Here is a 27454-nt window from a genome sequence, read left to right on the forward strand (position 1 = left end):
AAAGAGCCTGTTGGCCCGGGGCTAGTTTGTTTTTCCTACGGAAGAGAGGCAGCGGGAATGAGAACCATCTGTGCCCAAAGCCTTGGCGGCCTGGCAGCTCGTCCCACTCGCCCTCCCCCCCGTGACCACAGGAGCCGGGCAAGGCCTTGCTCCCCCGCTGCGGCCAGGCTGCTGGCTGGGGGGGTGGGGGGGGGCTGTGGGCGGGGCCACCCTTATCTGCCACAGCCCCAGGCCTGCGTCCTTGGGGCACCTCCTGAGCCGGCGTCCCTCTGAGGCTGGGGCCCCACCTCTGCCAGACCAGAGCTCAGCATCCCCAGGAGGCAGCAGCTGCTAGCTTCTGTGGGTCTCCTGGGTCTACAGCCGGGGGCCTGGTGCCAAGGAGGCCCTCAGAGTGACGGGACGTGAATGGCAGAGTAGGGGAGAAAAGTGCGGCCCCCTCAGCGGTCACTGCGGGGAAAGCACCTTGTTTTCCTTCCTGGAAATAGGCAGACTGGGGAGCCAGGGTCCCTGGGCTGGGAGAGTCTCTGCTTTATATCAGAGCTTCCCGGGGAGCCGGGTCTCTCTGGGGGTGCTGTGCAGTGAGCCGGTCCACAGCTCAGGCTGACAGGTCAGGCAGGACTGCCCCCTGTCCCCTGCACCGGGTCACCTGCCACAAGCTGTTCTCCTTCTCTGAGCCCTAGTTCTGCCGCCCAGGAAGAGGGTTCAGGGGCTCGCTCCTGCAGGGACCGTGAAGGCCCACGGGAGTGGGCGCTGCTGCTCAGTGCTCGTGGCATGCCGAGAGCTCGGGCAGCACCAGCACGGGGACCGCGCTGCCTGGGCGGCTGGGCCTGGTCTCCACCGGGCCCCGATGGGGTCCTGGGTCCTGGCTGGACCCAACTCCTCTCTCCTGCCCAGAGAACCCGCAGGGAGATGGCCCATGATGAGGGCTGCCACCGGGCAACAGGCCAGTGTGCATTGCCTACACGGCTCCCCACCTGTGAGATGGAGCACATCACTGGGCCACCGAGAGCAGGGGGCTCCCGGGTGACAGGTCTGGGCCGGGAGGAGCTCCTGGAGGGCACCAGCCTTCCGCCACGGCCGGCCTCCCGCTGGTCCTGACTTCCCCCATTTGCTCTGCTCACCGTCCCTGGCCTCCCTGGAGAGGGGGGAGCACGTCTTTACCTTCTGCCTCGTAACTGCCTCCCCACTCCGTGATGCTGGGTGCACCAGCCAGACAGAGCGCTCCCACGGGAGGCCGTAGCACATGCCCTCCATCCATCCATCCCTCCCTCCCTAATGGGCCTCATTCCCAAAGGAGCGTTGGAGGGAAGAAAAGCGATTTCCCGCCCAGACACATCCCTGAGTGGAACGCGAGGGGTAGGCCCAGGCAGCGACGCTGACCCCGGTCTGGGAGGCACCCGGTCTCGAGGGCTGACACACAGCATCCAGAGGGCCCGGGCGCTCCTGTCAGCACGCGTCAGCCGCTGCGCTGCCTCCCTCCGAGGGCACCTGCCACGTGCCTGCCCTGCCCTTCACCACTCAGCCTTCCTGGCACCCCGGCTCGCCGGCACACCCCTCCTGTTGTACAGGCACACAGAGCAGTGGCGTCCCGGGTCTCCCGATGGACCAAGGAGAATGGGCCGCAGGGGCACGGACCGCATCACACCCGGGTCTCCTATCTCACCCCTTCCTGGATCTGTCCTCTGCATCTGTCCCCAGGACATGCCTGGCGGGAGATGACGGTGTATGGTTGCAGGGTTCTTTCGGAGCCCCTGGAAGTGGGGAGCACTGGTGGGCTCTCCAGACTCCCCACGGGCCCGGGATGAAGGCCGGGCCGGCGGAGGGCGTCCAGGCTGCCTGGAGCTATCCGAGGGCGAGCAGACGGGCATACAGGCTTCAGCAGGGTGTGTGGCCCCCGAGGCCCCCTGGGTGTTGGCTGAGGCCGGGGGTGATGGGGATGTCCCCGTGGCCGGCGTGGCTGCTCCTCACCTGTGGTCTCCCAGACCCCTCCCCCCGCCTTCCGCTCCCACCCCTGCAGCAAGGCTGTTCCCGCAGGGCCCAGTGGGAGCTGGAGCACGGCCAGAGCAGATCACTCAGGTGTACTGTGTTCCTGACGATCTCACGGCCCAGAGAAGGAACTTACTGTCCCACATGGTCCCGGGCGAGTGCCTGCTCCCATGGCCCCGAGACCCCTCATGGGTCACCCCGCAGCCATTTCCTCTCTCCTTGGGCCCTTCCAAAGTCCTCAGAGAGTGGGGTCTGCCGGGCCCGCATGCGGGGAGCTGGCGGGAATCGGTCTATCTGCCCCACCCCCGGGACCGCGTGCCCAGGGAATAGCTGGAGGTCGGAGGGAGGCCGCCCACCACCCACGACATCCACGACAGCCGGCCACGCGGCATTCCTGTGGCCCTGGCTGGCCGGCTGCTCACGCCCCCGGAGCCGCGGGAGGCGGGACACATTCGCCCGCCAGAGGCCGGACGGCAGGTCAGTCTGTGCGGCTCAGCCTCGGTGATGCCCCACCCACCTGTGTCCCCAGCCCGGGCCTGGCAGATGAGGGGACGTGGAGAGAGAGGGACACAGAGACCGAGACACGGAGAGAGAGGGGGGGCTGACCCATGCAGTGGAGTCTGGGGGCTCCGGGGTCCCGTGCCGGTGTGTGTGAGGGGAGGGGCGTCGACACGGGACCCCACACTGCACGGAGAAGAGAGGAGACGCCCCGCCCAGCCGACCCAAGGAAGCCCCCGACAGCAAACAGAAAAGGCAGCGGGTTCTCCCCTTCTAGGGGTTCCCTGCCCACAGCTCCCCATTCCAGGAGTGCCGCCGGGGCTAAAAGCCACCCCCAGCCCTTCGGCCCCGCGACCTTGGCCAACCTCCCTGCCCCTTTGGCACCTGTCCCGGCGGCCATGGGCTGCGACGTGGCAGGACAGCGGGCGAGGCGCTGTGAGCACCCGCCAGGCTCCGCCGACATGGGGTGAAGCCCTCTGTGTTGGCTCCGGGGCCGGCGTGCACACGGGCGCACGCCGGCTGGCTGAGGAGAACAATGTTGTTCTCTCTCGGCTCCAGGGCCCGGCAGAGTCCAGGTGTCCCGGGCCGCACTCCCTCCTGAGGCTCCGGGACAGTGTCCTCCCTGCCTGTCCCCTTCTCTGGAGGGACTGGCCATCGGACGCAGCGCCACCGGCCCCAGGACTGTCTCATCTTGAGGTCCTTCACTTGAGTGCGCCTGCAAAGACCTTTTTTCCGAACTGGGTCACGTTGACACCAGGTGGCTGTCTTTTGGGGGCCCCCGCTGCCCTCACTTCCCAGTGCTTCCTTGCAATGGCTGCTACGTGACTCCGGTCACGTGGTTTTGTGGCCTTCTTGCCACGTACCCTTAGCTCGCGAGCACTACCCAGGCCTCACAAAGAGGTCTGCGCGGACGTGACTCGGGGCAGGGCTGTGTGACATTTGTCCGCGGCCTGTTGACCAGGCCCTCGCTGCCCCTTTGCCCCTTGTCCCGGGGAAGCGGGGCACCTGGGGTCCTGGGGTGGGAGCGGTTCCCGGAGCAGAGCCGTCATGCGAGAGAAAACCTCTGTCCGTGGGGGCCCCGCCTGTCTAGAATGCAGGGACAGCGTGCAGCTCGGGACACCACAGGCCCGTGCAATGTCGCCCCCGGAGCAGGGGACGAGCCGGGAAATAGGCCCGGCCCAGCGCAGCTACTCATGAGATCGGGTCCCAGCCCTCCCCTGGGTCTCTCTCCTCTCCCAGGCACAAGCCGGAACAGTGACAGGCTGCTGGGGAGCCCTCGGCGCAAGCCTGGAACACAACGCGCGCTCTGCAAGGGACAGTTGTCACCGGGAGATTTGTCCCTGTGGACGTCCCCCCTCCCTGGCCTGACCCCTCTTGCCTGGCCTGGAGGTCTGGGCAAAGGCAGGGCCCTTCTCAGGCAGCAAGACCAGGGTTGGGGGGGAGAGCTGGGCGTGTCTGAGGCCACTGAGGCTGAGGGATGGGGTCAGCCTGCTCTCGAGAGAACTGGAGCTCCGGCTGGAATGAGAGGAATCCCCAGGGCCCTGGACCCCAAAGGAGGGGCCTCCCCTCCCCTTCCTCACTCCCCCAGGCTTGGCCCTCGAGGGCTGGGTGCTCACCACCTGGGGGCCACGTGTCACGTCCGGAGGAGGCCTGGTCCCGTGGGACCCCCTCACTCCCATGGGGCCCCCCCACACGTGCACCTGCGTCTGCGGGAGCCCGACTTCCTGAAGGCCCCACTGACCGCCAGGTGTCACAGAAAAAGAACCCAGTTTCTGCCCTGCCTCTGCCCTTGCATGCCGTCTCCCTACCCAGGCCTCCGGTGGCCAGGCAGGCTAGAGGGACATGTTCCAACAGCCCGGGGCGGGCCAGGAGGATGGTGGGGTGCTCGGGGGCCCGTGGCCTGGGCGCAGTGAGAATGGGGACTCAGGGAAGGCAGCGGCCGGCACAAGGAAGCAGGGTGGGAAGCTATGGGGGGCACAGGACTTGGGGCCGAGCAAGGACGCGGCCAGCCCCCCGGGGCAACCAGCACACGAGATCTCAGGAAGCACCCAGTGCCCCTTCCCCGTGTTGACCAGACCTATACCTGGACCTGGCCGCCAGGAAGGCAGTCAAGAAGAGCCGCCTGCCTCCGTGGGGTCCCCCCGCGAGGTCTGGCTCTCGGTCCAGCAGCAGAGAGGGGCCTAGGAAAGCAGGAGAAGGGGCCACACCTCTTGCCCAACCCCTCCTGACCCTCACCCTCGCCCACATGGGGTCTGTTCCCTGAGCCTCTGCCCTGCGGTTTCCCCGCAGCTATGGTTGCTATGGAAACCCTGCATCCTAGAGCCCCTCCTCCCACGGGTTCCGCTGGAAGCTCAGCCAGGCCTCCTCCTCTCCAGCCCTCTGTGGCCTCAGGGTGGGGTTCTTTTCATAGCTCATGCTGCCCCGGAGGAAGGACAGGGGTCCTTCCCCTAATTTCCAAATCACGGGTCAGCTCCGTGGGAGAGGGAGGGATGCTGGAGACGCTGGGCCCTGGGTTCCCGTGCACGGTTTTCACTTTCCCCTTGGTGTGGGGCCCCCGCACCAGTGGCCCTAACCCATCTTGGGGGAATGACTGAAGCACGTGGCGGGGGTGGGCGGCTGTCACTTAGCGCAGGGCAGCAGGCATCCACGCGAGGCCCTGGGGAATCCACAGGCCCCAAACCTCTGGAATCCCACCGTCCTGGTCCTCCAAACCGCAAGCCTCCTGAGATGGGGGCACAGACATTTCCCAAGTGTCTGACGTGGAGCACCCTGGAAGGAAGCAGAAGGAAGGAAGGAGAGACAGGTCTGGCACGTCCCTCCCCAGACACAGGACCCCGGGCTTCCGGGCTCCCTCCTTTCCCTGCAGGACTGGTCAGAGCTCAGAGCCAGGCTGATTGGGAAGTTAGGGAGGGGACCCACTGGGGACAAACCAGCCGTGTGCATTTGGTTTTGGCTCCTTGGAAGCCCCATTAAGATGACCGTAATGAGTTTCTTTGTTAAGTTACAAGCTCATAAAGACACAGAGGACCCAAGAGGGAGGCAAGTAGCTGGGGGCCAGCCCTCAGGTGCCATGGAGGAGGCTGGATTCCGGAGGCAACCCCCCACAGCTGGAGGTTGGGACCAAGGGCCCCCACCCGGCAGAGGCAGAGAGCCAGGGAATGGGGGTGCTTACAGAGCCCCTCCCTCTGGCTCCACCCCCCAAGCAAGAGAGCGGAGGGGTCTTCTCAGGGTCTGCCCAGCCCCGAAAGTTTGGAGTGCGCAGCCCACCGTCCCTCAGAGTGACCGGTTTGACCTTGGCCCGACCTGCTGTAGGTCAGTTTCTTCGGACAGGGAGGCCAAGGCAGAGTTTGGGGTGCACGACTGGGTCAGGGGCCTACACAGCTGGCCAGGCCTGCAGGACTCTGGCTGAGTGAGACCTGCTCCCACCCCTGGGTCCCCAGGCCCCGCTGTCCTTCCTACTGGGGACGCAGCCCGCAGGGAGATGCTGAGCGAGGCACCCTCCCCTCTCGGAGTCTGGCCCGGGGGCACTTCCTGCTGTGTCCCCCTTGCTGTGGCTGTGTCCCCAGCCGGGGCCGCCCCTCATGCGCTCTGACAAAAGCGGGAGCCGTGTCACCGGTCAGGCGTGCCTACAGCGCAGGCGGTGGTGCCGGGGCAGAGCAGGCCAACCCGCGCCCCGAGACCCCCTCGTGCAAGGAGCCCCTCCCGCCCTTCCGGAACAAGGAGGCCCCAGAGAGTCGCCCGGTGGCCAAGCTCTGGGGCCCCGTGCCGCCCCGAGTGCTGGGCATTTGGAGGCAGGGAAAGCTGGACCGACTCTGGCCCCTAAGAGCTCCCAGTGCTGGGCACACGGGTGGCCTCCGTCTCTATCCGTGTGGCCAGCGCCCCTCGGGCCAGTACCAAGGCAGCTGGTGACCCCAGCCGGCAGGGCAGGGCCGGGTCTGAGTGGCTTCACACCGCTTCTCGGCGGGTGCTCGCGGATGGGCAGAAAATGGAGGGAGAGAGACCCGCATGCGTTGTTCCCACACCCCGAGCCTCTGCCCAGACCTCCTTTCCTGCGCCGTTCACTCCTTTCCTTTTCAGGTTCCTACCCAGCCCGGAGGCCACCCGCCACTGCCCTTCCACGCACGGGGACCAGGTGCAGAGCCCTTCCCTGGGACGCCGTCCTATCCACACAGCCTTCTGCCCCGTCCCCTCCTGGAAGGAGAGCGCCCCGCTGCAGCACCTGCTCCGGCTCGACTGCGGGGCCACCCAGTGACCAAGCTCGGCACGCCCTGCCCCTTCAGCTGCCTGGCTGGGCCGGCTCCCCTCTGCAGCCGGAGGGCCAGGCTGAGGGCGGGGTGCCGCAGCAGACGGTGCCATGGGGCCCAGACCACGGTTCTGGGGGAGCCTCTTCGTCCCACGTGGGCTGGGTAGGGCCACTGGGCCTCTTGCGTGGGAGGCCTGGCCAGACTCAGCTTGCGATGGCCGTACTCAGTGCCAGGCCCGGCGGGGCTTGGGGCGCAGCTGCACACTAGACTTCCGCGCCAGAACGCATGCGTCTCAGGCTGCTCGGGCTGGGCAACAGAACTTGGCCACCTCGGGCCAGGAGGACTTGCCCTGTTTCTCTGACATCAGCGGGGCAGGGCAACCCCTGCGCGTGGCCATTCTGGCTCCCACCGCCCACCTCCGGGTGCCAGATGTCTCTGAGGGCTGAGGCGGCCCAGCCAGTGTGCAGAGCGCGGTCGGGGCAGCGGGTCACAGCCCTCCTGACGCTTGGGCCCCAGGATGCTGCGCCTCCTGTGTGGTCTTGCTTGGAAGGCCATGCTCTGGGCCAAGGGGTCCTGGCCAAATGCCTCGATTTTTCAGGACAGTGCCCAGCAGCTCCCCAGGGCCGAAGGGCTGCTCCCCCGTGCCGCTTCTGGGAAGGGCAGGTGTACCCCCCGAGTAAGAGACCAGGCTGCTCCCGAGTTTCTCTGCTCCCAAACCCGAAGTTCCTGAACACCGAGAGGAATCTTTTGGTAAGAGATTTTACTAGAGTCTGTTTGAGAGGGAAAGACCCCCCTTCTGGGGGGAGGAGGAGGCAGGGACCGGCAGGGTGGGGAGACCTCCCTGGGGGGCTGCCTCCCCCCGGCGTGACAGAGAGAAGGCACCACGTCAGCGGGACCGGGGAGGGCCCTGACTTCCATCGGGCAGGCCGCCCGTCCCGGGACTCCTGGGCGCCCCTGGAGTGCGAGTTCGGAGCAGGGCTGTGGGCCGCGCGGTTCCCCCGCACACCGACCCGCACCCACTGCTGGAAACCTCCCATAAGGACCGCACGTACGGGCACAGATCTTAGCCAGATGACCAAAGCCCAGGACCCACATGCAGGTCCAGGCACAGAATGCACTGCTGGGGTCCCCCAAGACCCTCCTGTCCCTCCACTGCCAAGGTGAGTGCCCTGGGGAGCCCTCCCGAGCCACCAGACTCCAAGGAGGCAGGAGACACTCAGGTTTTGAGTTTGGTAACTGGGCTTCCCAGCGGCCCTGCCTCCTCCCGTCTCCCCGCACTGGGCACTTCCATGCTGTCTGGAAGCCTGATGGTCTCAGGAGTCCCCCCAACCCCACACGGGGGACAGGGCTCCTAGATGCCAGGCTGCACGGCCAGAGGTGGGGGGGGGAGCGGCTGGAGGTCCCTCGGGGGCAGGAGTGGAGGGCAGAGAGGGAGCGGTCTGGACGCACTAGAGATCCCCCCCACCTGCCTCCTGCCCTGCCCCCACAGGCGCGGGGGGGCCCCAGGTGTGTGTCCCCTGCCCAGGTGGGCTGGATCAGCAGGTGAGGCTGTGCCCCACCCCCCAGCTTCCCAGAAGCCAGCCTGGAGGAGGAGCCTGCGTGGATGGACTCCGAGGTTTCTGTTTCTCCGGCAACATCGGGGCGGGTCTCCCAGGCTCCTCCCCCACCTCCCGGCACCTGGAGGCACAGGTGTCCGTGTCCTGTCGTGTCTGCTCCACTGGCAGGCGTTCCGTGGGCCTTCGAGCCACGGCCGCTGCCCTGCGCCCTCCCCGCAGACAGCTGGTGAGTACCCTGGCGGGGGGCCCTACCTGAGCCCCGCCTGGCCTGCCCCAGTGTCTTGGGAGAGGGTGTGGGGGGCACGGGCAGGTTGGGAAGGGGCTTAGCCTTTCCTTCTTGCACGGAGGTGGCTGAGAGCAGGTCAACATCCTTCTCTGTCCTGCCTTCCTGGGGAGGGGCCTCCCTGTCTGGGGCTCCCTCTGAGGCAAAGCCAGGCTGGCCCTGGGAGTGCGATGCCCTGAGCCCTACCCAGGGGGCTGCCTGCCTCTGGGCTCCGTGCTGCTGTGAGGCCAGCACTAGACTCCCCTGATGACCTGTGCCTCGGTTTCCCCATGTGTACAAGGGGGTGCATACATTCCCGGCCCCCGCTTGGGGCTGATGGGTGGTTCTGCTTTGGGTCCCCCAGCAAGGCCATCATCTGACGAGGAGGCCAGCCCAGCCTGGGTCCTGTCTAGCTAACTCCCCGGACACAGGGCCCATCGGGCCCTCCTGCCCTGCTGGAAGGCTCCCGGCCGGCAGTGTGAGCTGCGGGTTGAGGCGGAGGTAGGAGACCCACGGGCCCCGGCTGGCTGGCTGAGCCGTCTGAAGGTGGTTTGGGCCCCGGGGTGTGTCTGCGTCCACAGGCTCCGTCTGAGAGTCCCCAGGTGCCGGCCTGCTCCAGTCTGGAGGACGCAGGATCCAGGGCAGGTCTCTGCTCTGTGTTGTGTGACTGTGGGCAAGGTGACAACGCCTTCCTCACCGGCTCGGGGTGGAGCCCCGGGTCGCCTGGGGAACGCACCGGGCGCGGGGCCCGGCCCCTGGCAGGATACCCCAAGCAGTCTCCGCAAGTGCCCCAGCAGCCTGAGGAGGGCATGTGGGGCAGGGGGACGAGGACAGGGGCAGGGCCTGGGGGCGGGCGGAGCCCCCTGCTGACTCTCTGTGGGCCTGGCCGTGAGTCCCTCTTGGCAGGAGTGGACGGCGGCTCCGGGGTCCCCTGGGCCGCAGGTTCCATGGACGGCGGCGTCACGGGTCTTGGTTGTGTGGCCCGCTCTGCCCGCCGACCCGAACCCTTGAGGCTGGCCAGGGCGTTTATCTCTGCCGCACCCCACCCACCGGGGCTTCCATCTGTCGTCCCCGACGGTGCCCTCCTCCAACGGCCAACTGCCTTCCCCAGGTCGCTGGTTGTGGCACCGCCTCCCCGCCCACGCATCTGCCGCCCTGGGGGCCCAACCAGCTGCGAGGAGTCCCTCAGCCTCTGTGCCCGGCCGGCGGAGGCGCGACCGGCGGAGACGCTGTGGCCGTTGGGGCAAAGTGGGTGGCGGGGGGGGGACAACGGCCCTGGCCAGACTCCCGCACGAAGCCTGTGCCAGCCGGGCCAGCCCGCCCTGTCTGCCCCGCTCTGCAGACCCGGGCGGTGTGCGTGTGTGTGCGTGTGTGTGCCTGCGTGTGCATCTGTGTTCGGTGTGTCCCGGAGGGGAGTGTGTGCTTTTGTGCAAGAGGGCCCAGTAGGATAGACCATTTGTTGCCGTGCGTCTCCCCAGACACCACCAGAGCTTGGGTCAGCCTCCTACTGCTTCCTTTCGGCCCTCGAAGCCCCGCCCCCCCCAGCCCGCCTGGCTGCTGCTGCTGGGGGGAGGGGGGCTTGCCGGCCGGGCGTGTGGCAGCTGGAGGCTCCAGTCTGGGTACAGGGCCAGTCTGGGCGTGTTTGCCGCAGGGACCGCTGAGTGCCCGGGGCTCGGTCTGAGCAGGTGGCTGTAGGGGTCACAGCCACGTCCATGCCCGTGCCAGCCACGGTGGCTGGCAAGATCTCTGTGGCCTCAAACCCTGGGGCCCAGGGGCTGTGGGCGTGGTGGGTCCCCGTCTCCTTCACGCTCCGCTGACCCGTTCTCCAAGCCTGCTCAGTCAGCCTGGGGCTTGCTGCCCTGGGGACGAGCGGGTGAGAAGCCACATCCAGCCCCTGGAGGACAGCCCCACCCCACCCCACCCCTCCAGCCTGCCTGGGAGCAGCCCCGCAGGGGCCTGGGCCAGGTGCTGTCGGTGGCCCCCCGATCCCGGGACAAAGGGCAGGAGCCCTGGCGAGTTGCCGCTTTCTGGCGGCACTTTGCAGATACCGCACGGGATGGGCCAGTGGTGGGGACCTGGGCTGGCCATCCAGGCGCCGGGGTGGGCTGGGGAGGGCAGAGGTGTGTGGGCTTTCTTTCCTCAGTCTGTCCCCCCAGGCTGCCCCCCCAGGTGAGCACTGTGACTCTGACCCTCCCTTTACTAATGAATGAACCACCTGCCTGAGGTCAGCGGCGAGCCTCTGGGACATTGAGGGGCTGGGCAGGGTGTGCGGACGCTTGGCTTGCTCTCCACAGTAGGCCTCAGGCCAAGAAGCCCGCCCTTGTGGCCCTCCCCACCCCCCCACTTCCGACTCTGCAGCGACCTTGGGCTGCAGGACCATTCAGGGAGATAAAGTCACACACGACCCTGCCATGTTGGGGCTCTTGCCGGGAGTTGTCCCTGTCCCCCAGGGTCCCCAGTCCCCGCGGGGGGCAAAGGAGTGGGCACCAGGACACAGTGGGTCTGACATCGGTGGGTTCTGCACCAGGGAGGAGGCAGGGAGGAGTCAGGATGGGGTCAGGATGGGGTCAGGATGGGGGTGCCTGTCGCAGCCAGGGGACCCTCCCGCTGGGCCTACCTCTCTGCTCAGGGCTGATGGAGACGTGGGGGCCCAGCCCGTGTACGGGTGCCCCCATCCCAGGCTGCGGCTGCTGGTGCCCACACCGCGGCTGGTGGCCCTGGCCGTGGCCCGGCTCACAGAGCTGCTGTTTCCCCAGCAGGAGCCAGCCAGAGCACTGTGGCCGGGCGAGCCACCGCAGCCCAGCAGTGCCCGGAGGGTCCTGGCCAGGCAGAGGCCTCGGGGGCCGGTGCGTCGCCCAACGGGGAACTGGCCCAGAACGGGGGGCGGTAGGCGGAGCAGGGGGCGGGGCAGGTGCTCTGCGCTGGTCGCAGTTCAGGGGGTCGCTGCGGTGCCGGAGTCCTGTACACCGTCACACTCGTTCCTGGGTTCTCCTTTTACTGACTGGAGCGTGGCCACCGGCGGCTGAGCTTACAGCCCCACCGCTTCCCACAGAGGCCACTGCTCCGGACCCATGGTCCTCCTGCTCGTGGGAAACCGGGACCACCAGCTGGCCTCCAGAGACACGTGGACATTGGCTCTAGTCGCCACAGCTCAGGATGACCCTTTCCCACTGCCCTTGAGGGAACAGGGCTAGGAAATCAGGTGGACGCTGGAGAGGATGCCTCCCAGGACATTGCCGACGTAGGCGCCCCAGGGCCGGGCAGGGCCGTGGCCCCCCAGTGCAGACCCCGGGGGCCGCAGTGACCGCGGGGTCTGTCAGGAGAGCCGCAGGGACCACAGTGACCACGGGGTCCTTCAGTGGAGGCCGCGGAGGCCGCAGTGACCGCGGGGTCTGTCAGTGGAGGCCGCGGGGGGGTTCTGTCCAGCATGGGGAGACTCTCTGTGAATCAGCGGAGGCCGAGCTGTCTCTGGGAGTCTCCTCGGTTGTCCGGCCTCTAAGGGTGGTATAGGGGACACCGTGGTCACCCCCGGGTGATGTCCCCTGAGCTTGCCAGTCCCCGTGTAGCAAAAGCTGTCTGCAGGCCCCGTGTATCCCCAACAGGTCGCAGGAACCTGCGTGGGCCACGCGGCTCTCCTGGAAGGGCCTACTTTCCCATACCCCCGGGGCAGCCCTCTCTGTCGACACGAGCGCCTCGCAAACATCGTGAAGAACCGTGGGGGGGGCGCTTGGCATTTTGGCCTCACCGGGCGATGTCCCCCGTGGAACAGGCCAGCCAGGGCAGGGCAGACTCTTGGCCGGGCGGACGGGGCAGAGGGGGATGGTGGTCTCGCGGCCATCGGCAGGGGGACCATGTCGTCAGTCTAGGCTACCAGGTGTGGTCAAGGGCCCTGGGGCCAAAGGCTGGGTCTGGGGTCTGAGGCGCTTTTCTCCCCTTGTCCCAGCTGTAGGAGAAGCTGGTTTTGGAGTAGAAGGGACAGCCCCTCACATTCCAGGCAGGGCCTGTCCCGGGGGCGGCCTCTTTCTTCTGCTGGTGGCTGAACATGGGGCCATGTCCTCTGTGAACAGGGTCCCGCTGGGCTCAGAGCCCTGCCCTTTGTCCTGTCCTGGGGGCAACCGTCCCCAGGCATCCCTGCCTCCCCAGGACAGGCTCTTAGAATAAGCGTCAAGGAGGCTCTCCATTCTGCCTGGAATTAGGTCTTCTGCGGCAGACCCCTTTCTCTGGGCATCCTGAAAGTGAAGCGTTCGTGGCCGGCTCAGCCGTCCCGCTGCTCATGGACGCGGGCCGCCCTGCTTCGTGCCCTCCTGCTGGCGTGAACTCACCAGAAGCTCACAATACCCAGAGGCAGGCGGGGTGGGGTGTCTGGTCACCCAAGGTTACTCAGCCGGCTGCGGGCAGAGCGGGGATTTGAAGCAGCTCTCTGCCTTGGGGGCCATGCCAAGCTCAGAGCCAGCCGACAACAGCGTCCACGTCTTCCCCACCACACCGCCCTGCCAGGGTCGGCGAGAAGGCAACGGGACGCCCACTTCAGGTGGACCCGCCTGGGGTGCTCCCTAGGAGGGCAGGGCCAAGGATGCAGGCCTGGGGCTCCGGGGGCTCAGACCTCTTCAGCTAGCATGTCTGTGGGCCAAAGGATGCCCTGAGCGTGTGCCAGGGAGAGCTGAGAAGCCAGGGAGAGTTGAGAAGCCAGGGCCCACTCGCCCTGACCAGCCCTGAGGAGCCGAAGGCAGCGGCCTGGGCGGTGGTTCCCAGCGGGCTTCGGGCTGGAGGACTGAGACTCTTGTCCAGCCACTGGGGCCGTGTCCTGGGCTGGCTCCCTGGGGCCCCCAGGCTGACATTGCCCCGAACTGAGCTTGAGCCTGGGGTCAAGCCCCACCTCTGCCCCCAGCCCGGCACTGTGGCTGCCCCCGCCCCCCTCTACCTGAGCCCGCCCCCCAGTCCTGGCCGGTCCACTTGCCACACACACAGCTACGGACTCCTGTGCCCTGGGAGGATAGGGGAGGGCCTGCTCACGGCCCCAGCAGGAGTCGAAGGCCTTGCTGTCGCTGAGTGACATGGGGTAATTATGCTGTCACAGGCCACCCAGAATTCTCTCCCCACCGTTGAGGGACAGCTGGTTAGGAAGGCTCCCCCAGGCCATCACCAGCCTGGGGCCCGGCAGCCCGTCATGCCCACCCAGTTTCCACGACTCTCCTGAGGGTTTCCATCGTGGGCCAGGGGACTGGGGTAGGCCAGCCATCTAGCCCGCAGTGGCCACCCCGTCCTGAGCAGGGATGGACACCGGGCTGCAGGCCAGCGGGCGGCCCTGGGAAAGCACCAGCTGACCCCAGGCACGTGGCGACTGGAAGCTCACTGGGCTCTGCCCTTGACCTGGCCCGGTGGCCATGTCGACCTTGGTCATGGGGGTGCTGCCTGCCGGCCTAGGAGAAGGGAAGGGATCCAGCCCCACCCCAAAGATAACCGGAGAGGCTGCCCCCTGTCACTCTGGCTCCTCGGGACCCCGGGCCGCCCCACCACCTGAAGGGCCAGAGCCAAGCCAGGTAGTGTTTGTGCCGATGAGGCGGGGGCCCTGTGAGGGACGGCCTCCTTGCCCAGGAGGGTGGCCGGGTCATCATGAGGCTGGAGGACTCGGGGGGCCCGCGTGCCCCTGCTGCACACCTTTACTGGACCCTCGGTCTCCCCGTCTGTGGATTGCGTTGATGTCTGTGCCTGCCCCCAAGCTCGAGGTGGCAGTCGGAGAGAAGGCCATGGCATGTCCTGCCTGGGGCGTTTTTTCGGCCCCGACTCTCTCGGCCGTGGGCCCGCTGAGATGGGAGAGCGAGGAAGCAGGGCGGGGGCTGGAGGGCCGCGCGGTCTGAGACGCCCCTCTGCTCGGCACGGCCGGGTCCCCACGCCTGACTCGTGCTCTGCTTCTCTGTCCCCAGGGAATCTGGGCTCTGTCCCCCTGAGGCGGAGGATGAGACCATGGCTGCCCTGAGGTGGCCCGGGCCCTCCCGGCAGCCAGGTGACCTGCGGGGAGCTCCCCACATGGCCTGGTCTGACAACGTCGAGCAGCCAGGCCCCCGGGGGAAGGCCCGCAGCCAACCGGTATGGTCAGAAGGCGAGGAGACCAAGGACGGGGACAGCTCGGTGTCATCAGGCCGCCTCTCCGGCTCCTCTGGGGGCCATGAGCCCTGCACGTGTCCCCCCGGGCCCTGGAAGGAGAGGCCCCCCCAGGTGCGGGGGCCCCGGCGGCAGCCTCGAGAGAGCAGCCCACGGCTGGAGCTGCTGAGGGATGGGATCCGGGCCCAGGCACAGTGGCAGGCCAGCTGCGCCTCCCTGGGCCCCTCTGCCCCGTCCAGCGCCTCGCGCCTCTGCAGAGCCTCCAAGCCGGACGCCCGGAGGAAGGCGGGGAGGCCGAAGAAGGCCCCTCCGGCCCCGTGGGAGACCGTCGGGCCCGGGACTTCCGCCACAGGTGATGCTCGGAGGCGGCTGCCCGGCTGCTACCAGGGGCCTCGCCCTGCAGGGACTGCACGGAACCCGCCCTCACGGTGTTCCTCTCTCTCCTCGCCAGGCTTAGGCGCCCTGAGGGTGGCTCCGTGCCGAGTGGAAGACAAGACGATCCCCGGCCCGGGGCGCGAGCCCTCCGGGGTCCCTCGGCGCCGGGCCTCAGGTGAGGGGCTGCACGGCTGGCCATCCTGGCAGCCCCCGTCCCGGGCCCTCTGGCGGCGGTCGGGGCGGACGGATCCGGACCCTGCGGTTCCCTCGGTCTACGCCGCCGGCTCTAGTGTGACCCCGCTCAGACCACACTCAAGAGGCCCCCGCCAGAGAAGGGCCAGGCCCAGATCTGGACCGAGCCTGCCGTTTTCTGGAACGTGGCTTCCCAACCTCTGCCTCCCCCCTCAGGGCGGGAAGGCGGGCAGGCCCTGCGAGGCAGCCCAGGTGCAAAGGGCAGGGGATCCCTGTACAGAATGGGTGACGTCTTTCCCACGTAGTCACATACCAGCCACAGGGCTGGGCTGAGCCCTCCCCTGGGCCTGGGAGGTGCTGAGTGCTCGGTCGTGGGCAGGCAGGCTTCATACAGGTGGGAAGGGGCCAGGGGCCAAGGGAAGGTTTGGGCTCACTCCTTCACTCAACAGATAGGAGGGGTGAGGTTGGAGAGGCAGACAGGAGCCACGCTTGGAGGCCAGAGGGAGGTACACTTGAAGAGGCTGGAATGTACTTAGATGTCCCCGCCGGACGTCTACGCTGTCGGATGCTGGCTGGGTCCAAGGGTCCTGCCAGTCTGAGCCAAGGGGACAGCACCCAGGTCTGGCCCAGCCACGGGCTGCAGCCGCTCCCCATGCCGGGCGCCCAGGCCGGCTGGGGCGCACATCCCTCAGCCCACCTTCTCCTCCCCTGCCCACGGGACCACAAGGGCCTCAGCTGCCCAAGCACCCCACCCCCCAGAGGCCACTGGGACTGCTCAGCCCAGGTCCGGACTGGCCACAGGACTTGGGGACTCAGCATCTAGTGTCATCGGTCACCACCCTTGACCGTCATGTCTCTTCCTCTTTTAGAACCCTCTGGAAGCAGGCGTAGGCCAGGGCTTAGGTCTTTTCTTTTTTCTTTTGAAATTATGCTAAGATACACATAACAAGATTTACCCTCTTCACCACTCTTCAGCGCGCAGTCCGGGGACGACAGCGCGTTCTCACTGTTGTGCACTGTCCCCCTGTCCGTCCCCAGGACGTGGTCCTCTGCCCAGACCGGGCTCTGTCCCGTCACACGCAGACCTGTCCCCTGCCCCCTGCCACAGCCCCCTGTCTGTGGGTCTGACTCCTCTAGGGCCCTGCGTCGCTGGCCCTACAGAATCAGGGCTTTGTGTGTGGGCTGGGCTGCCGGAGGCCCCTCCTGCCAGCAGGTTCTGGGTGAGGACGGAGGAGCCGGCCCAGGCCTGGGGGGTCCTTTGGGCAGCCTCTTCCCAAGCGCCGCTGGCCCCGCTCACACAGCACTGGCCGACGGGCTTCCTCGTGCCCCCACAGAGGCAGCCGTGCCCCAGCCACGGACAAAGACACTGAGGCCGAGCGGCACGGGGAAAGTGACCACACCGGCCCTCCGGAAGCTGGTCCCCTCCTTCCAGGCTCTGTGTCACGGGACGTGGACTACCTCTGCTTCCGGGGGGTCTCCATGTCCCCTCTGATCCAGCCGGGTGGACCCCACCATGCACAGCCCCTGTGGCCCTCGTTCTCACCCCCCTGCCCCTGCTGAGCCCCTGTCCGGCCTGGCTGGCTGCCGCTCCGGGACAACCCGCTGAGTCAGCATAAAGGCTGGAGGTCAGCCTGAGGTGGGCAGGGGAGACCCAGCTGGGAGGCCACTCCGTCGTCCTCTCGGCCCAGGCATGCTGGAATTCGTGACCTGTCGGGGCCCTGAGGGAGGGTATGGAGGGCCCAGGCCTGGTTGGGGGTCTCTCCCAGGGTGACCCCATGCAGACCACTGAGAGGAGCGGGCAGTCAAGCGTATCCCTCTGGTCCTGCTCTCGGCCGCCGGCTCTGGCCCAGGTCCAGGGAGCCGGCTGCGCAGGCACAGAAGCAGGGCGGCCTCTGTGAATGTGTCTGCTCACCTTCCCTCCCTCTCTCCTCCCCCTGAAGTTCCACGGGAGAAAGCCAAAAGGCCAAGTAGTTCTTGCAAGAGGGAGAAGACCCCCAGATCGCCCATCCCCCGGAGAGCCGCCAAAAACCAAGGTAAGATCCGTGCGGCCTGGGGGTGAAAGCCCGTGACCCCGCTCACCGGGTGGGCACACGGCGTTCCCGTACATGGATTCTGGGGCCGAGACATTTGGCCGCCAGCAGAGGCCCGGGCTGCTGTGGGATCGGCAGGGGCTGGGCTTGGCGGGGTGGTCTTCAGGGCATGGGGGAGGGGCAGTCCTGGTGTCCGCATCTCGGGGAACCGCAGACCCTGGCCGTCACCGCGGTGCTGGGGTGCTCCCCACGCAAGGGCCACCCCCGGGGATGGAGTGAAAGCGAGCAGCGGGCTGTCCTTGCAACGCCCCCAGACCGAGGAGGTGAGGAGGTGTCCAGGCACACAGAGCCGCTCACTCCCGTGCTTCACGCACACGGAGAGCCCTATCCCGCACACGCGCGTGGGAGTGGGCGGCTGCGAGGTGTGCGGGCGACGAGGTGTTGGCTCTGCGTCCGCAGCATCCCCGGGAGCCGTCGTGCCGCGGCCTTCAGCAGCGGGCACCCCGGTGGAGGGAGTGCTTTCCCTCTCCGCCTGGTCTGGGTTTGACTCCGGGCATCGAGCCCAGAACACCCGCTTTCACCTGCGCCCTTGGTGGCAGGAAAGACCTGGCATCATGTCCATGGTCTCTGGGCCCTCTGGGGACTTGAAGCAGGGGTGTGCGTTGGCCGACCACGTCCCAGGAGAGTCACAGCGAGGACGGTGACGGGCTTGACGGGCTTGACGGGCTTGACGGTGACGGGCTTCTCCTTCAGGCGTCTCTCCCCTGGGGCCGGGCTGGGGTGGTGGGGTGGTGGCGTCTAGGGACCCAGCAGTCCAGCCTGGGTAGGCTTGGGGCCGTGCCCTCGGACCAGACCAGGCAGTCCCCAGGAGGGCCCTGTGTGGCGTGTGCGGAAGGAGAAAGGCAGTGTCCCTCTGGGCGGTCAGCGCAGAGTGGCCGCCCTCCCTGGACAGCTGCTGGGTGACCCTCACAGCCCTCCTCCAAGGCAGGTGGGCTCCCATTCTGTCGATGGGGACACTGAGGCTCCCAGAGGCCCACGCGGGCGAGCCAGCTCCAGGCCTGTGCCCCTCACCCGAGAGAGCCGGGCGGTGAGCGCTCTGCCCGTGCCCTGCACCCGTCTCTCTGCTGCGCGCCCTCAGACCCGCACCTCTGCTAGGGGCAGTGCTGGCTCCGGCGGGACGCGTGACCTCCTTCCTCCTCTACGCTAGCTTCTGGGGCCCTCGAGGGAGGCAGGCGGCCACCGGCCGATGGGACAGACACGTTTATTCAGCGGGGCAGGAGGCAACAGGAGAGGAGGGCAAACTCCCCCTCGAACCTGACAGGGAAGGACGCTGGGAGCCATGCAGAAGGTTCTAGAGGGTTCTAGAAGGTTCTAGAAGACCCACTGAAAAGGCACAAGATATCACAGTTTTCTGCATCGTTGTCTCCTCCTGCCCCTCAGCTTTGTGGTTTGCTTTATTTTAACGGTCTGCTTGACAAATGACCTGCTTTCTGCCTGACACGGGGTCAGAGGGCGTGCCACGGCTGCATCCATCATCGTAACCACGTGTCACCCTGACGGACTGGACCATTAGTTGCTGTCAGTGACCAAGTCACAGCTGGGCTAAGGAGGGATGAGCTTGGGGTCAGAGGTCGGAGCCACAGGACTCGGGAATTGGATGAATTAGGAATTTGCTGTAGTTAACAAAAAATTAAATCACAATACTTATAAAATATTCATCCATCCGGGCCGAAGGAAAATGAAGCCCAATATTTAATTTCAGATTATAGCCCCTCACTTTGCATTTTTTATCATAGATTAGGTCGGCCCTGGAACTCTGACAGGGCACCTGGGGACTTCATCCATTTCCACAGATTAAAAATCCTCTTGTAAAAAAATTAATTGCCATTAAACTGCTCGGCAGAAGAAAAAATGTGCCCATCAGGACCCATTTATCGACCCAGACCCTTCTGGCGGGCTAATGGGGGGTGAGCGGCCAGGGATGGAGGTTCCTGGGAGGGGCCTGGCCAGCAGGCAGCCCCGTTGCCCAGTGCGGGGGTCCCTGCGTGGTGACCCCACGGAGGGAGCCTTGGTGGTGATTTTGCGCAGTTCAGCAGCGCTGGGGGCCAGGGCGCAGGAGACTTGCTGGGGAGCCCCACCCCACTGGTCCCTTCCACAACCCCGACTCGCCGTGCCCGGCCAGCCCCTGCGGTAAGAGTGACCACTTTCCCGCTTGTGGTCGCAGACAGGGAAACCAAGTGAAGTCATTCACCCCAAGGCCCATCGCCTGTCCTGGGCAGAGCTGGAGTGGACCTTGCTCTTACCTGCGGGTGTCCCAGGGGTCTGTGTGGGAGCATGTGGCCTCAGGGGCCCTCCCTGGAGGGGTGTGGCCTTGGGGGCAGGTCCTGGAGGGACGTGGCCTTACAAAGGGCAAGACTGCAAGTTGGTGTAGCCTTGGGTCTTGCCCTGGAGGCCTGGGCTTCGGGGTGTGGCCAAGGTCCGCCCTTCCAGGCGTGGCCTATGAAGGGCGTGGCTTGATGTGGCCCCTGCCGCTTTTGGGGGCCTGCGGCTCCAGGCCTGTGATTATCTCCGGGTCTAGGTGGTGGGGGAGGGATCCTGTTGGTTGCCTGCCTCGGGGGTCAGTCTCTGCATGGTCTCGCTCTAAGGCACCCTTCCTTGGCAAAAATGCCCCCCTTCGTGGGAGGCAGGACAGGTCTTGGCCTGGGAGGTCTAGCTTCCTGTCCAGGGCTGGCTCTGGGGGAGATGCAGTGTGTGCGTGTGCGAGCATGTCTCTGTGTGAGTGTGAACACGTGTGTGCATACCGGGGGTGGCTAAGGCTCGGCCGCTGCTCCGGCCTCTGCCAGCAGCCTGGTCTAATGCTGGGGGCTGACGCCGGCAGTGGGGTGTGAGGTGGGATTATGAAGTAAGGCTTTCCTCAGTGATGTTTCTTATGTGACGGCATTTGCTGCGGAAAGCTCATTCATGCTTCAGAGGTGGGGGGCGTCTGGGTCCCTGCTCCCTGGGACCCCTCGTCCCATGGCGGGGACAGGCTCGTAGGTGGAGCCTCACGGCAAAGACCGCGCGGGGTCCGATCAGGGCCGAGGTCAGCCGTAGCACAGACGCGCGCTCGCGCCGCCTCCCGACTCCGGCCCTTGCTGGGATGGGCCGGCGTTGACCCTGGATGTGCAGGGCACCTGGGCCCATGGCCTTGGTTTTACTTGGCTTTACAGGCAAAGCCAAGGGGAGCAGGTTTTATTATCCCACTGACCGAGTGTCAAAGAAGTCAGGTCACCATCCAGAGTCATCCTGGGACTCGGCCGGGCCTCTTGCTGGCCAGTGGCTGAGGCTCAGCCCAGCTCCTCTGAGAGTGTGACCTGTCTCGGGGGGCTGCCCGGGGCGGAAGACCTCCTCGCGTGGGCCGCCGTCGGAAGGCCCCAGCCACTCCGCTGTGTGTACGTTTTCTCTGTTTAAGATTCTGAGTTGGTTGGTGTTTACGCCTGGAGGAAAGGACCAGCCCTGGTGAGGGCCCTCCTCGGGCCCGCTCCTGCCCTCCCCAGGCTCCGGAGCAAGGCTCCCTCCAGAGACCAGTCCCCCACCGCGGACTTAGGTAGCTGGTACCTCTCCGCCCGGGCCCCTGCCTGCTCTGCTGGGACGTCTGGAGGGAGGGCTGGGAGCAGGGAGGAGGTGTCCTCAGGTGCCGCGGCCCGTCAAGCGCCCTGCCAACCCACCACCAGGACCTGGAGAAATCTTTTTTTTTTTTTTTTTTTTTTAAAGATTTTATTTATTTATTCGACAGAGAGAGATCACAGGTAGGCAGAGAGGCAGGCAGAGAGAGAGAGAGGGAAGCAGGCTCCCTGTTGAGCAGAGAGCCCGATGCGGGACTCAATCCCAGGACCCTGAGATCATGACCTGAGCCGAAGGCAGCGGCTTAACCCACTGAGCCACCCAGGCGCTCTGGAGAAATCTTTATACTTAAAAGCCAAGGAAAGGCTCCCAGGAGGCAGGCCCCGGCCGTCTAGTGCTTCCCACCATAGGGAGTGCGGGATAAGAGCGTCAGTGTTTCCTCTAGCAAACACATCAACCCCCACTCATGCTGTTTTCGCCGAGTCTAGAGTGGGTGTCTCTGTGCCGGGTGCTGGGCAGAGCTTCGAGTCGCCCACATGCAGCACCCGAGCCCATGATGCGTGTGAGGGCCTGGGGCGAGCTCCCTGGGAGCAGGGCAGAGAGGGCCTGGGCGGGGAGCTCGCTCTGCTCCTTCTGGGGCCCCACAGCTCCGGACAACTGTGACCACCTGTCTTTGCAGGAGATAGCAGGAAAGTCGGAGCAGCTGAGAGCTCCCCTGTCTGCCCCCGGATGCCCAGCCCAGCCTCTGTCCACCATGACCTGCCACTGTCTGCCAACACACCCCACCTGGCTTCCTGCGATCAGCCTGTGACCATCCAAAATGCTCTGACGATCCTCAGAGACCTCCGCCAGCAGATCCAGGCTGGGCTGCAGCTGGCCCGGCATCACCTCCCCAGCGGAGGGCTAGAGCTAGGACGGTCAGACCTGTGGCTGCGGGACCCGGCAGGGAGGAGGCCGTGGGGCCCCTGGAGCACCCCAGATGTGCGGGGCTCCTTCTCGAAGAGTCCTCAAGCAGGGACGAAAGGGAGGCGCTCCTCCCTGGACAGTGCCGGCAGCTTCCCCACTGAGCATCACTGGAACACGCTGGCTATGCGGGAGTCCGATCCCCAGCCGGCTGGAGCGGCCCAAGGATGGAACCCCTCCTTCCAGAGGCCCGGGAGCCTCCCTGAGAAGCTGACCTCCTTGCCTCAACGGCCCTGGAGCGCCTTGGCCGGGCAGGCCTCCAGGACCCAGCTGGCTGGAGCGGCCCAAGGACGGAACCCCTCCTTCCAGAGGCCAGGGGGCCCCCCCGAGAAGCTGACCTCCTTGCCTCAACGGCCCTGGAGCGCCTTGGCCGGGCAGGCCTCCAGGACCCAGCAGGCTGGAGTGGCCCAAGGACGGAACCCCTCCTTCCAGAGGCCCGGGGGCCCCCCTGAGAGCCTGACCTCTTTGCCCCAAAAGCCCGGGAGCACCTCTGCCGGGCAGACCTCCAGGTCCCAGCGGACCTGGGCCACTTATGCAGACTGGGAGACCCGCACCCGGACACCCCGGAGCCCTTGTGGCCCGTGGTCCAGGAGCGCCTCCTTCCCGCAGGGCACCAGCACCCTGTGCACGGCCAGAGCCTCGCGCCCGCCGCCCTCGAGGGTGGAGCACAGCTGGCTGAGGCCCGCGGGGGGTGCCCCTGGGAGGGAGGAGGAGGGGCGGGTGCCGCCGCCCTGCCCGAAGCCCCGGGGGGCCCTGGGCCACCCCTACAGTGCTGAGGCGCTGCGGGAGTTCATGCGCCAGAAGACGCAGGCCCGGCGGCGGCAGGCCTTGGAGGAGAAGGCCTCGGCCGTGCGCGCCCTAGAGCTGAGGAACCAGCGGCTGCAGGACGTGTACAGGAAGCAGCGGGAGGCCGTCCTCGGCAAGGCCGTCCCTATGGTCTCCCAGACGACCCCCGGCATTGTGACCTTCTTCCCACACTGTGCGCAGTCCAGGGTAGGTGCTGGGGGCGGTGAGGGTGCGGGGCTGGCCGGCTCGGCCTCCGAGCTCCCCGCAGACCCGAGGCACCTCCCCAGGCCATGTAGGGGAGGGACCCTCTGCCTCTGCCTCTGCCCCCGCCATAGGGTCCAGCCTGAGCCCCTCCAGAGGTCAGGGTTCATTGTGGGGCTGAGACACAGGGCCTCGGATTCTTCCAGCCTGGCCGGGGCTCTGACTGTTCTCCCTTCTGCTCTAGGGCCTGGAAGCTCCCGGGAGCCTGGGGTCACCTGTGCTGGAATGGAGCAAGGTGACCTCTGGCATGGTGCTGGGGGACCAGGAGGCCCCGGGCAGGTGGGTAGGTGGGCTGCCGTTGCTGGGTGGGGCTCCCTCTGCCCAGAGCCGGTGATCATGGGGCACACCGGATCTCACGGCCCATTCGCGGTGCACGAGGCAGGGGCATCGAGCCACCCCCCGGGTTGGGGGACCACGCCCTCTCCCTGCTCACAGAACATTTCAGCACCCCACCCAAAAGCCAACCGCATGCCCGACAGCCGCTGCCCCCGCAGCCTGGCTGCGTTCCGCCTCCGCGGACGCATCTGTGGGGACGGCTCCCAGGAATGGGGTCCCGCAGCGCCTGGTCCTTGGGGTCTGTCTGGCTTCTCCCTTGGAGCGCGTCTTCTGGGTTCACGCGTGGTGTAGCGCGCGGTGGGCCTTCGTCCCTTCTCTACGGCCACATGAGATTCCCCAGCGCGACCTGCCGCACACGGCGTGGCCGTAGGCCGGCTGGTGGGCATTTGGGCCGCCTCCCCCTTTTGGCGGCAGCAAATGAGTTGTTGGGATTCCGTTTTGTGTCATGTTGCGGACCTGGGAATGACATCGGCGGGCGCCTCTCGGGGGGAAGTCTGTGTTCCACTCCTGGGGAGCCAGCGGGGGGCTTTCCTCACCGGCTGCCCCCGCCCCCCAGCAGGGGGGTCCTGCTTCCTCTGCGTTCTGCCAGCCTCCTTTTCCGGTTTCTCCCTCCTGTTTTTGCTTTGTTTTCACTATGCTTTATTTTCTTAAGACTGTATTTGTTTGAGAGAGAGAGAGAGCAGGGGAGGGCGGGGGAGCAGGCTCCCGCTGAGCAGGGAGACGGACACAAGGCTCCATCCCAGGACCCCGGGATCATGATCTGAGCCGAAGGCAGACGCCCAACGAAGGAGCCCCAGGAGCCCGACTATTGTGTTTGCTGATGGAGCCTGGGCAGCTGCTCCGAAGGCCCCTCCCTGGGTGGCCTCTGGAGGGGTCAGGAGTCCGTCCCCCATGTTGCTCAGGGCACCCCTGCAGGGCCCAATCCACAGAGCTTCGTGGTTTTTACCTGTTTAAACTTGTCTGGCGAGTGCAGCTCAGTGAGCGCTCACAGGCTCCTGCCCCCGCACCCACGGGCAGCCCCGCCCTCTGCAGAAAGGCCAGCAGGGGGGCTCCTGGCCGCTCTGACCTGATGCCCCCGGGGTCCTCCCCGACAGGCAAGGCTGTGGATCCTTCGCCTTCCTCCTTGTGTTCTTTTTTCCCTCACATTTTAGAGAAATTGTAGGAAAACATATGTAACGTGCATTTACCGTCTTTACCGCTTTCACGTTCACAGTCTGGGGGCGTCGGCGCACTCACACTGCTGGGCACCGTCCCCGCCATCTGTCCGCAGGACGTGGTCGTCTGCCAGCACCGGACTCTGTCCCGTGAAACCCTGTTCCCAGCCCCCGGTGCCCCACTCCCCCTCCCTGCATCTGTGGTCCGACTCCTCCGGGGCCTCCTGGGAGCAGATCCTTCGGGGTCCGTCCCTCTGTGCCCCGTAGACCTCGCTGGGGACCGCGTCCTCCGCGTTCATCTGCAGTGTGGCTGGTGTCGGGATTCCTTCCTTTTTATGGAAAAGTGATGTTTTTGTTATTGTTGAGTTGTAGGTGTTCCTCATACATCTGGGCATTGACCTTATGAGATACGGGGTTTGTACTAACGCCCCCCTCCCGGGCGCCGCCGTCCGGGCTGCCGATTGTCCACGTGCACACGCTGTGCGTCCGAGACACTTTGCTTGATCTATTTCTTCCCTTGTCGCCCAGACTTTCAGTGTGAAACCCCAGAACTCGGTCCTTCTCAGGCCCTGTGCGGCCGGCTCTTGTCTAGAGACCCCGTAGCCACGCCTCCGGCCGCAGACAGTGACTGTCATCAGACGCGCTCCTTCCCAGACGCTGTGCCAGGCTCAGCCCTGCACGCCTGGGCTTCCGACACGCCACGCCTGACCCTCTCCACCCTCTCTCCCTGCAGCTTCTGCCTGTGTTTGAACAGAGCCCTGAACCGCTCTGAGACTCTCGAGATGGGCGGCCCCCGGGACGGCGGGAATGGTGCCCCCATGCTGACGTCATCCCGCTCCTCCCCGGGCCCCCTGAAGCTCCAGGACCTGACCACCCACCCCCCGCGCCCAGGCATGTGCATCTACCTGGACCCTGAGGAGAGCGAGTGCCTGGGCACCCCAGGACCCCTGCATTTCCGCTACAAGCAGGCCCGGCTGCAGGCGCTGGAGGCCATGGCCGATGTCCTGAAGCAGCGCATCGACATCCTCACGGCCAAGCTGCACAGGCCGGAGATCCCGGGTGCTCTCGGGGACCCGGTGCCAGACCCCAGCACCGTGCCTGCCGCCCCCGTCTGCTCGGGGGCCCTGGTGACCGACGGGAGCAGAGGGGGCCCCTGGGACTGGGCTGACCAGCCGGCCAGGACGCTGGTCTCTCCCACCTGCTTCCTGGACCACAGGCCGCTGCTGTGGAGCCCCGACTGGGAGAGACGGCAGAGCGTGAGCCCGAGAGGCCACCACTCCGGGGATCCCCAAGGTAGAGCCGCTGCCCTGACCACGAGCAGCCCCCAGCCCCACCAGGGGCCAAGGGGACCCCACTTCCTCCCTCCCCCTCATCTTCCTTTCCCTAAAAGGGGGATAAGGACGACGATACCACAGCAGATGTCCCGGCCACCCGAGGGGCCGCCGGGTCAGTCCTGGCAGAGCCTGGACATGTGCTGAGCTTTCCGTCAGCTACAGACCTTGTCAACACCTTGGCCCTGGCGGGAGGAGGGGGGAGGCCTGGCCCTGAGGCTTCTGTGCCTGTCACCTCCCTGCCCTGCCTCCCAAGAGGGGCGAGAAAGTGGACACAGCCCTCCAGGCTCCTCCTGCGCTGGGGGGTGGGTGCCCCCCCCCTCCCATCCCCGCCCCCAGCGGCTCCTTCCTGTCTGCCAGGGGCTGGTGTGCATCCCCCCAAAGGTTTCACTGAGGACGGGTGTTTGGAGCCCGATAACAGGCTGGCAAGAAACACGGCTTCCTTCCAGACACTCGGCCCCTTCATCAGGAGGTGAGCCTGCACGTCTCTCCCGCGGCCCCCACACCTCGAGCCTCTGGCAGGGCACCGTGGGGGCACAGGGGTGCACAGGGGTCTGGGTGCAGCCGGGCTGCTGGGGGAGGGACCCAGCTCCTGGCCCGACTATGAGAAGCCCCCACACCAAGGTCAGGCTCCCCTGGTTCTGGCCACATGGTGGCTCAGACTCCCCTCTGGCTGGGCTGTGGGCAGTGGGCTCCCAACCCCAGCCGGACACTGCCGGCCGCACCTTCCCGTGGCCCCGTGGCCCGTGTCTAAGTGCTCAGGACCGCCCACCCGCGGACCCTGCACCCTCCCGTGGTTCTCCCCAGCACAGCCTGAGCCTTCGGGGACCCCCAGCACAGCCTGAGCCTTCGGGGACCCCGCTGGTGGAACAGGACACTTGCTGCCAGCAGGGGGCAGCATTGGGCCGGGCGTCTGCTTCTCCGCCACCAGCACCCCAGACCCAGTGGAGAGGTCAGGGAGGGGAGGATCCCCAGAGGCTGCCCCGGGGCCTGAGCTCCAGGCCGACACCCCACATCTGCACGTCCCCCTGCTGCATGGCGGGCAGAGGGCCCAGCAGCTCACACCGCCAGGGGTTCCCACCCAGGGGCCCCCACACCCGGGCACTGCCTCCTCCCCGTCCCCCTGGCCCCGACCAGGCTGTGCAGGGTCGTGCCCTGGACGGTCCGGCAGCCTTCCCGTGCAGGGACTTGCGGGGCCCTCGGCGTGTCCATAAAAGCTGCCTGGCCTGTCCCTTGCCGCTCGCTGCTCGCAGCTCTGTGGCCTCTGGTCGCCTCCTCACTGCCTGGGTCCGAGGATGAAGGTCAAAGACTCCTTGTTCAGCTGCCCCAGGCTGGTGCCCCCAACTTCTCCAGACCCAGGGCCTGGCCCATCCTGCTGCCTCTCAGACCCGCTTCTGAGTTGGGGTGGGGCCACGCCCCACACCGTCCCTTCCCTGCTGGACCCAGGCGGCTCTGTCTGGCTGGGCACCCAGCCTGTCCGCAGCATGGCACGGGGAGGATGCCGGCCGCCGCTCCCCAAGGGCCCGTCCACCCCAGCGTCTCTGGAAGGAAGTGCGGGGGAGGGCGCGCCCCAGCTGTGTGCGTGCGGCCCCCCACAGGCCTCCCTGCACCTCGGGACCTTGCTGTCAGCACCCCGTGAGATGTGTTCCCATTCCCGCTTTACAGACAGCAACACTGAGGCCCAGAGAGACCCAGTGACATGGCCGGGATCCCACAGCTCATGGGAGGCTGGACCCCAGCGCCCAGGGTTCTGCCACTGCGCCCGTTCCCGAGGC

The 27454-nt window shown here is 66.6% G+C and overlaps 1 protein-coding gene across 1 annotated transcript in view; it reads left to right on the forward strand.

Annotated features, from left to right (window-relative positions):
- Nucleotides 1-1725: 1725 nt before the first annotated feature.
- Nucleotides 1726-27454, forward strand: part of CCDC187 (coiled-coil domain containing 187) — a 48102-nt gene continuing 22373 nt past the window's right edge. Inside the window, exons 1-13 of the mRNA XM_046023017.1 lie at nucleotides 1726-1973; nucleotides 2792-2950; nucleotides 6051-6389; nucleotides 6562-6732; nucleotides 8295-8510; nucleotides 14471-15198; nucleotides 17156-17257; nucleotides 18591-18593; nucleotides 20697-20831; nucleotides 21528-22804; nucleotides 23043-23137; nucleotides 25082-25641; nucleotides 26040-26151. Coding sequence (XP_045878973.1) covers nucleotides 1726-1973; nucleotides 2792-2950; nucleotides 6051-6389; nucleotides 6562-6732; nucleotides 8295-8510; nucleotides 14471-15198; nucleotides 17156-17257; nucleotides 18591-18593; nucleotides 20697-20831; nucleotides 21528-22804; nucleotides 23043-23137; nucleotides 25082-25641; nucleotides 26040-26151 — 4145 coding nt within the window. The remainder of the gene's footprint in view (nucleotides 1974-2791; nucleotides 2951-6050; nucleotides 6390-6561; nucleotides 6733-8294; nucleotides 8511-14470; nucleotides 15199-17155; nucleotides 17258-18590; nucleotides 18594-20696; nucleotides 20832-21527; nucleotides 22805-23042; nucleotides 23138-25081; nucleotides 25642-26039; nucleotides 26152-27454) is intronic.

The sequence above is a fragment of the Meles meles genome, chromosome 11 (genome assembly GCF_922984935.1).
Source record: "Meles meles chromosome 11, mMelMel3.1 paternal haplotype, whole genome shotgun sequence".
NCBI classification, from domain to species: domain Eukaryota; kingdom Metazoa; phylum Chordata; class Mammalia; order Carnivora; family Mustelidae; genus Meles; species Meles meles.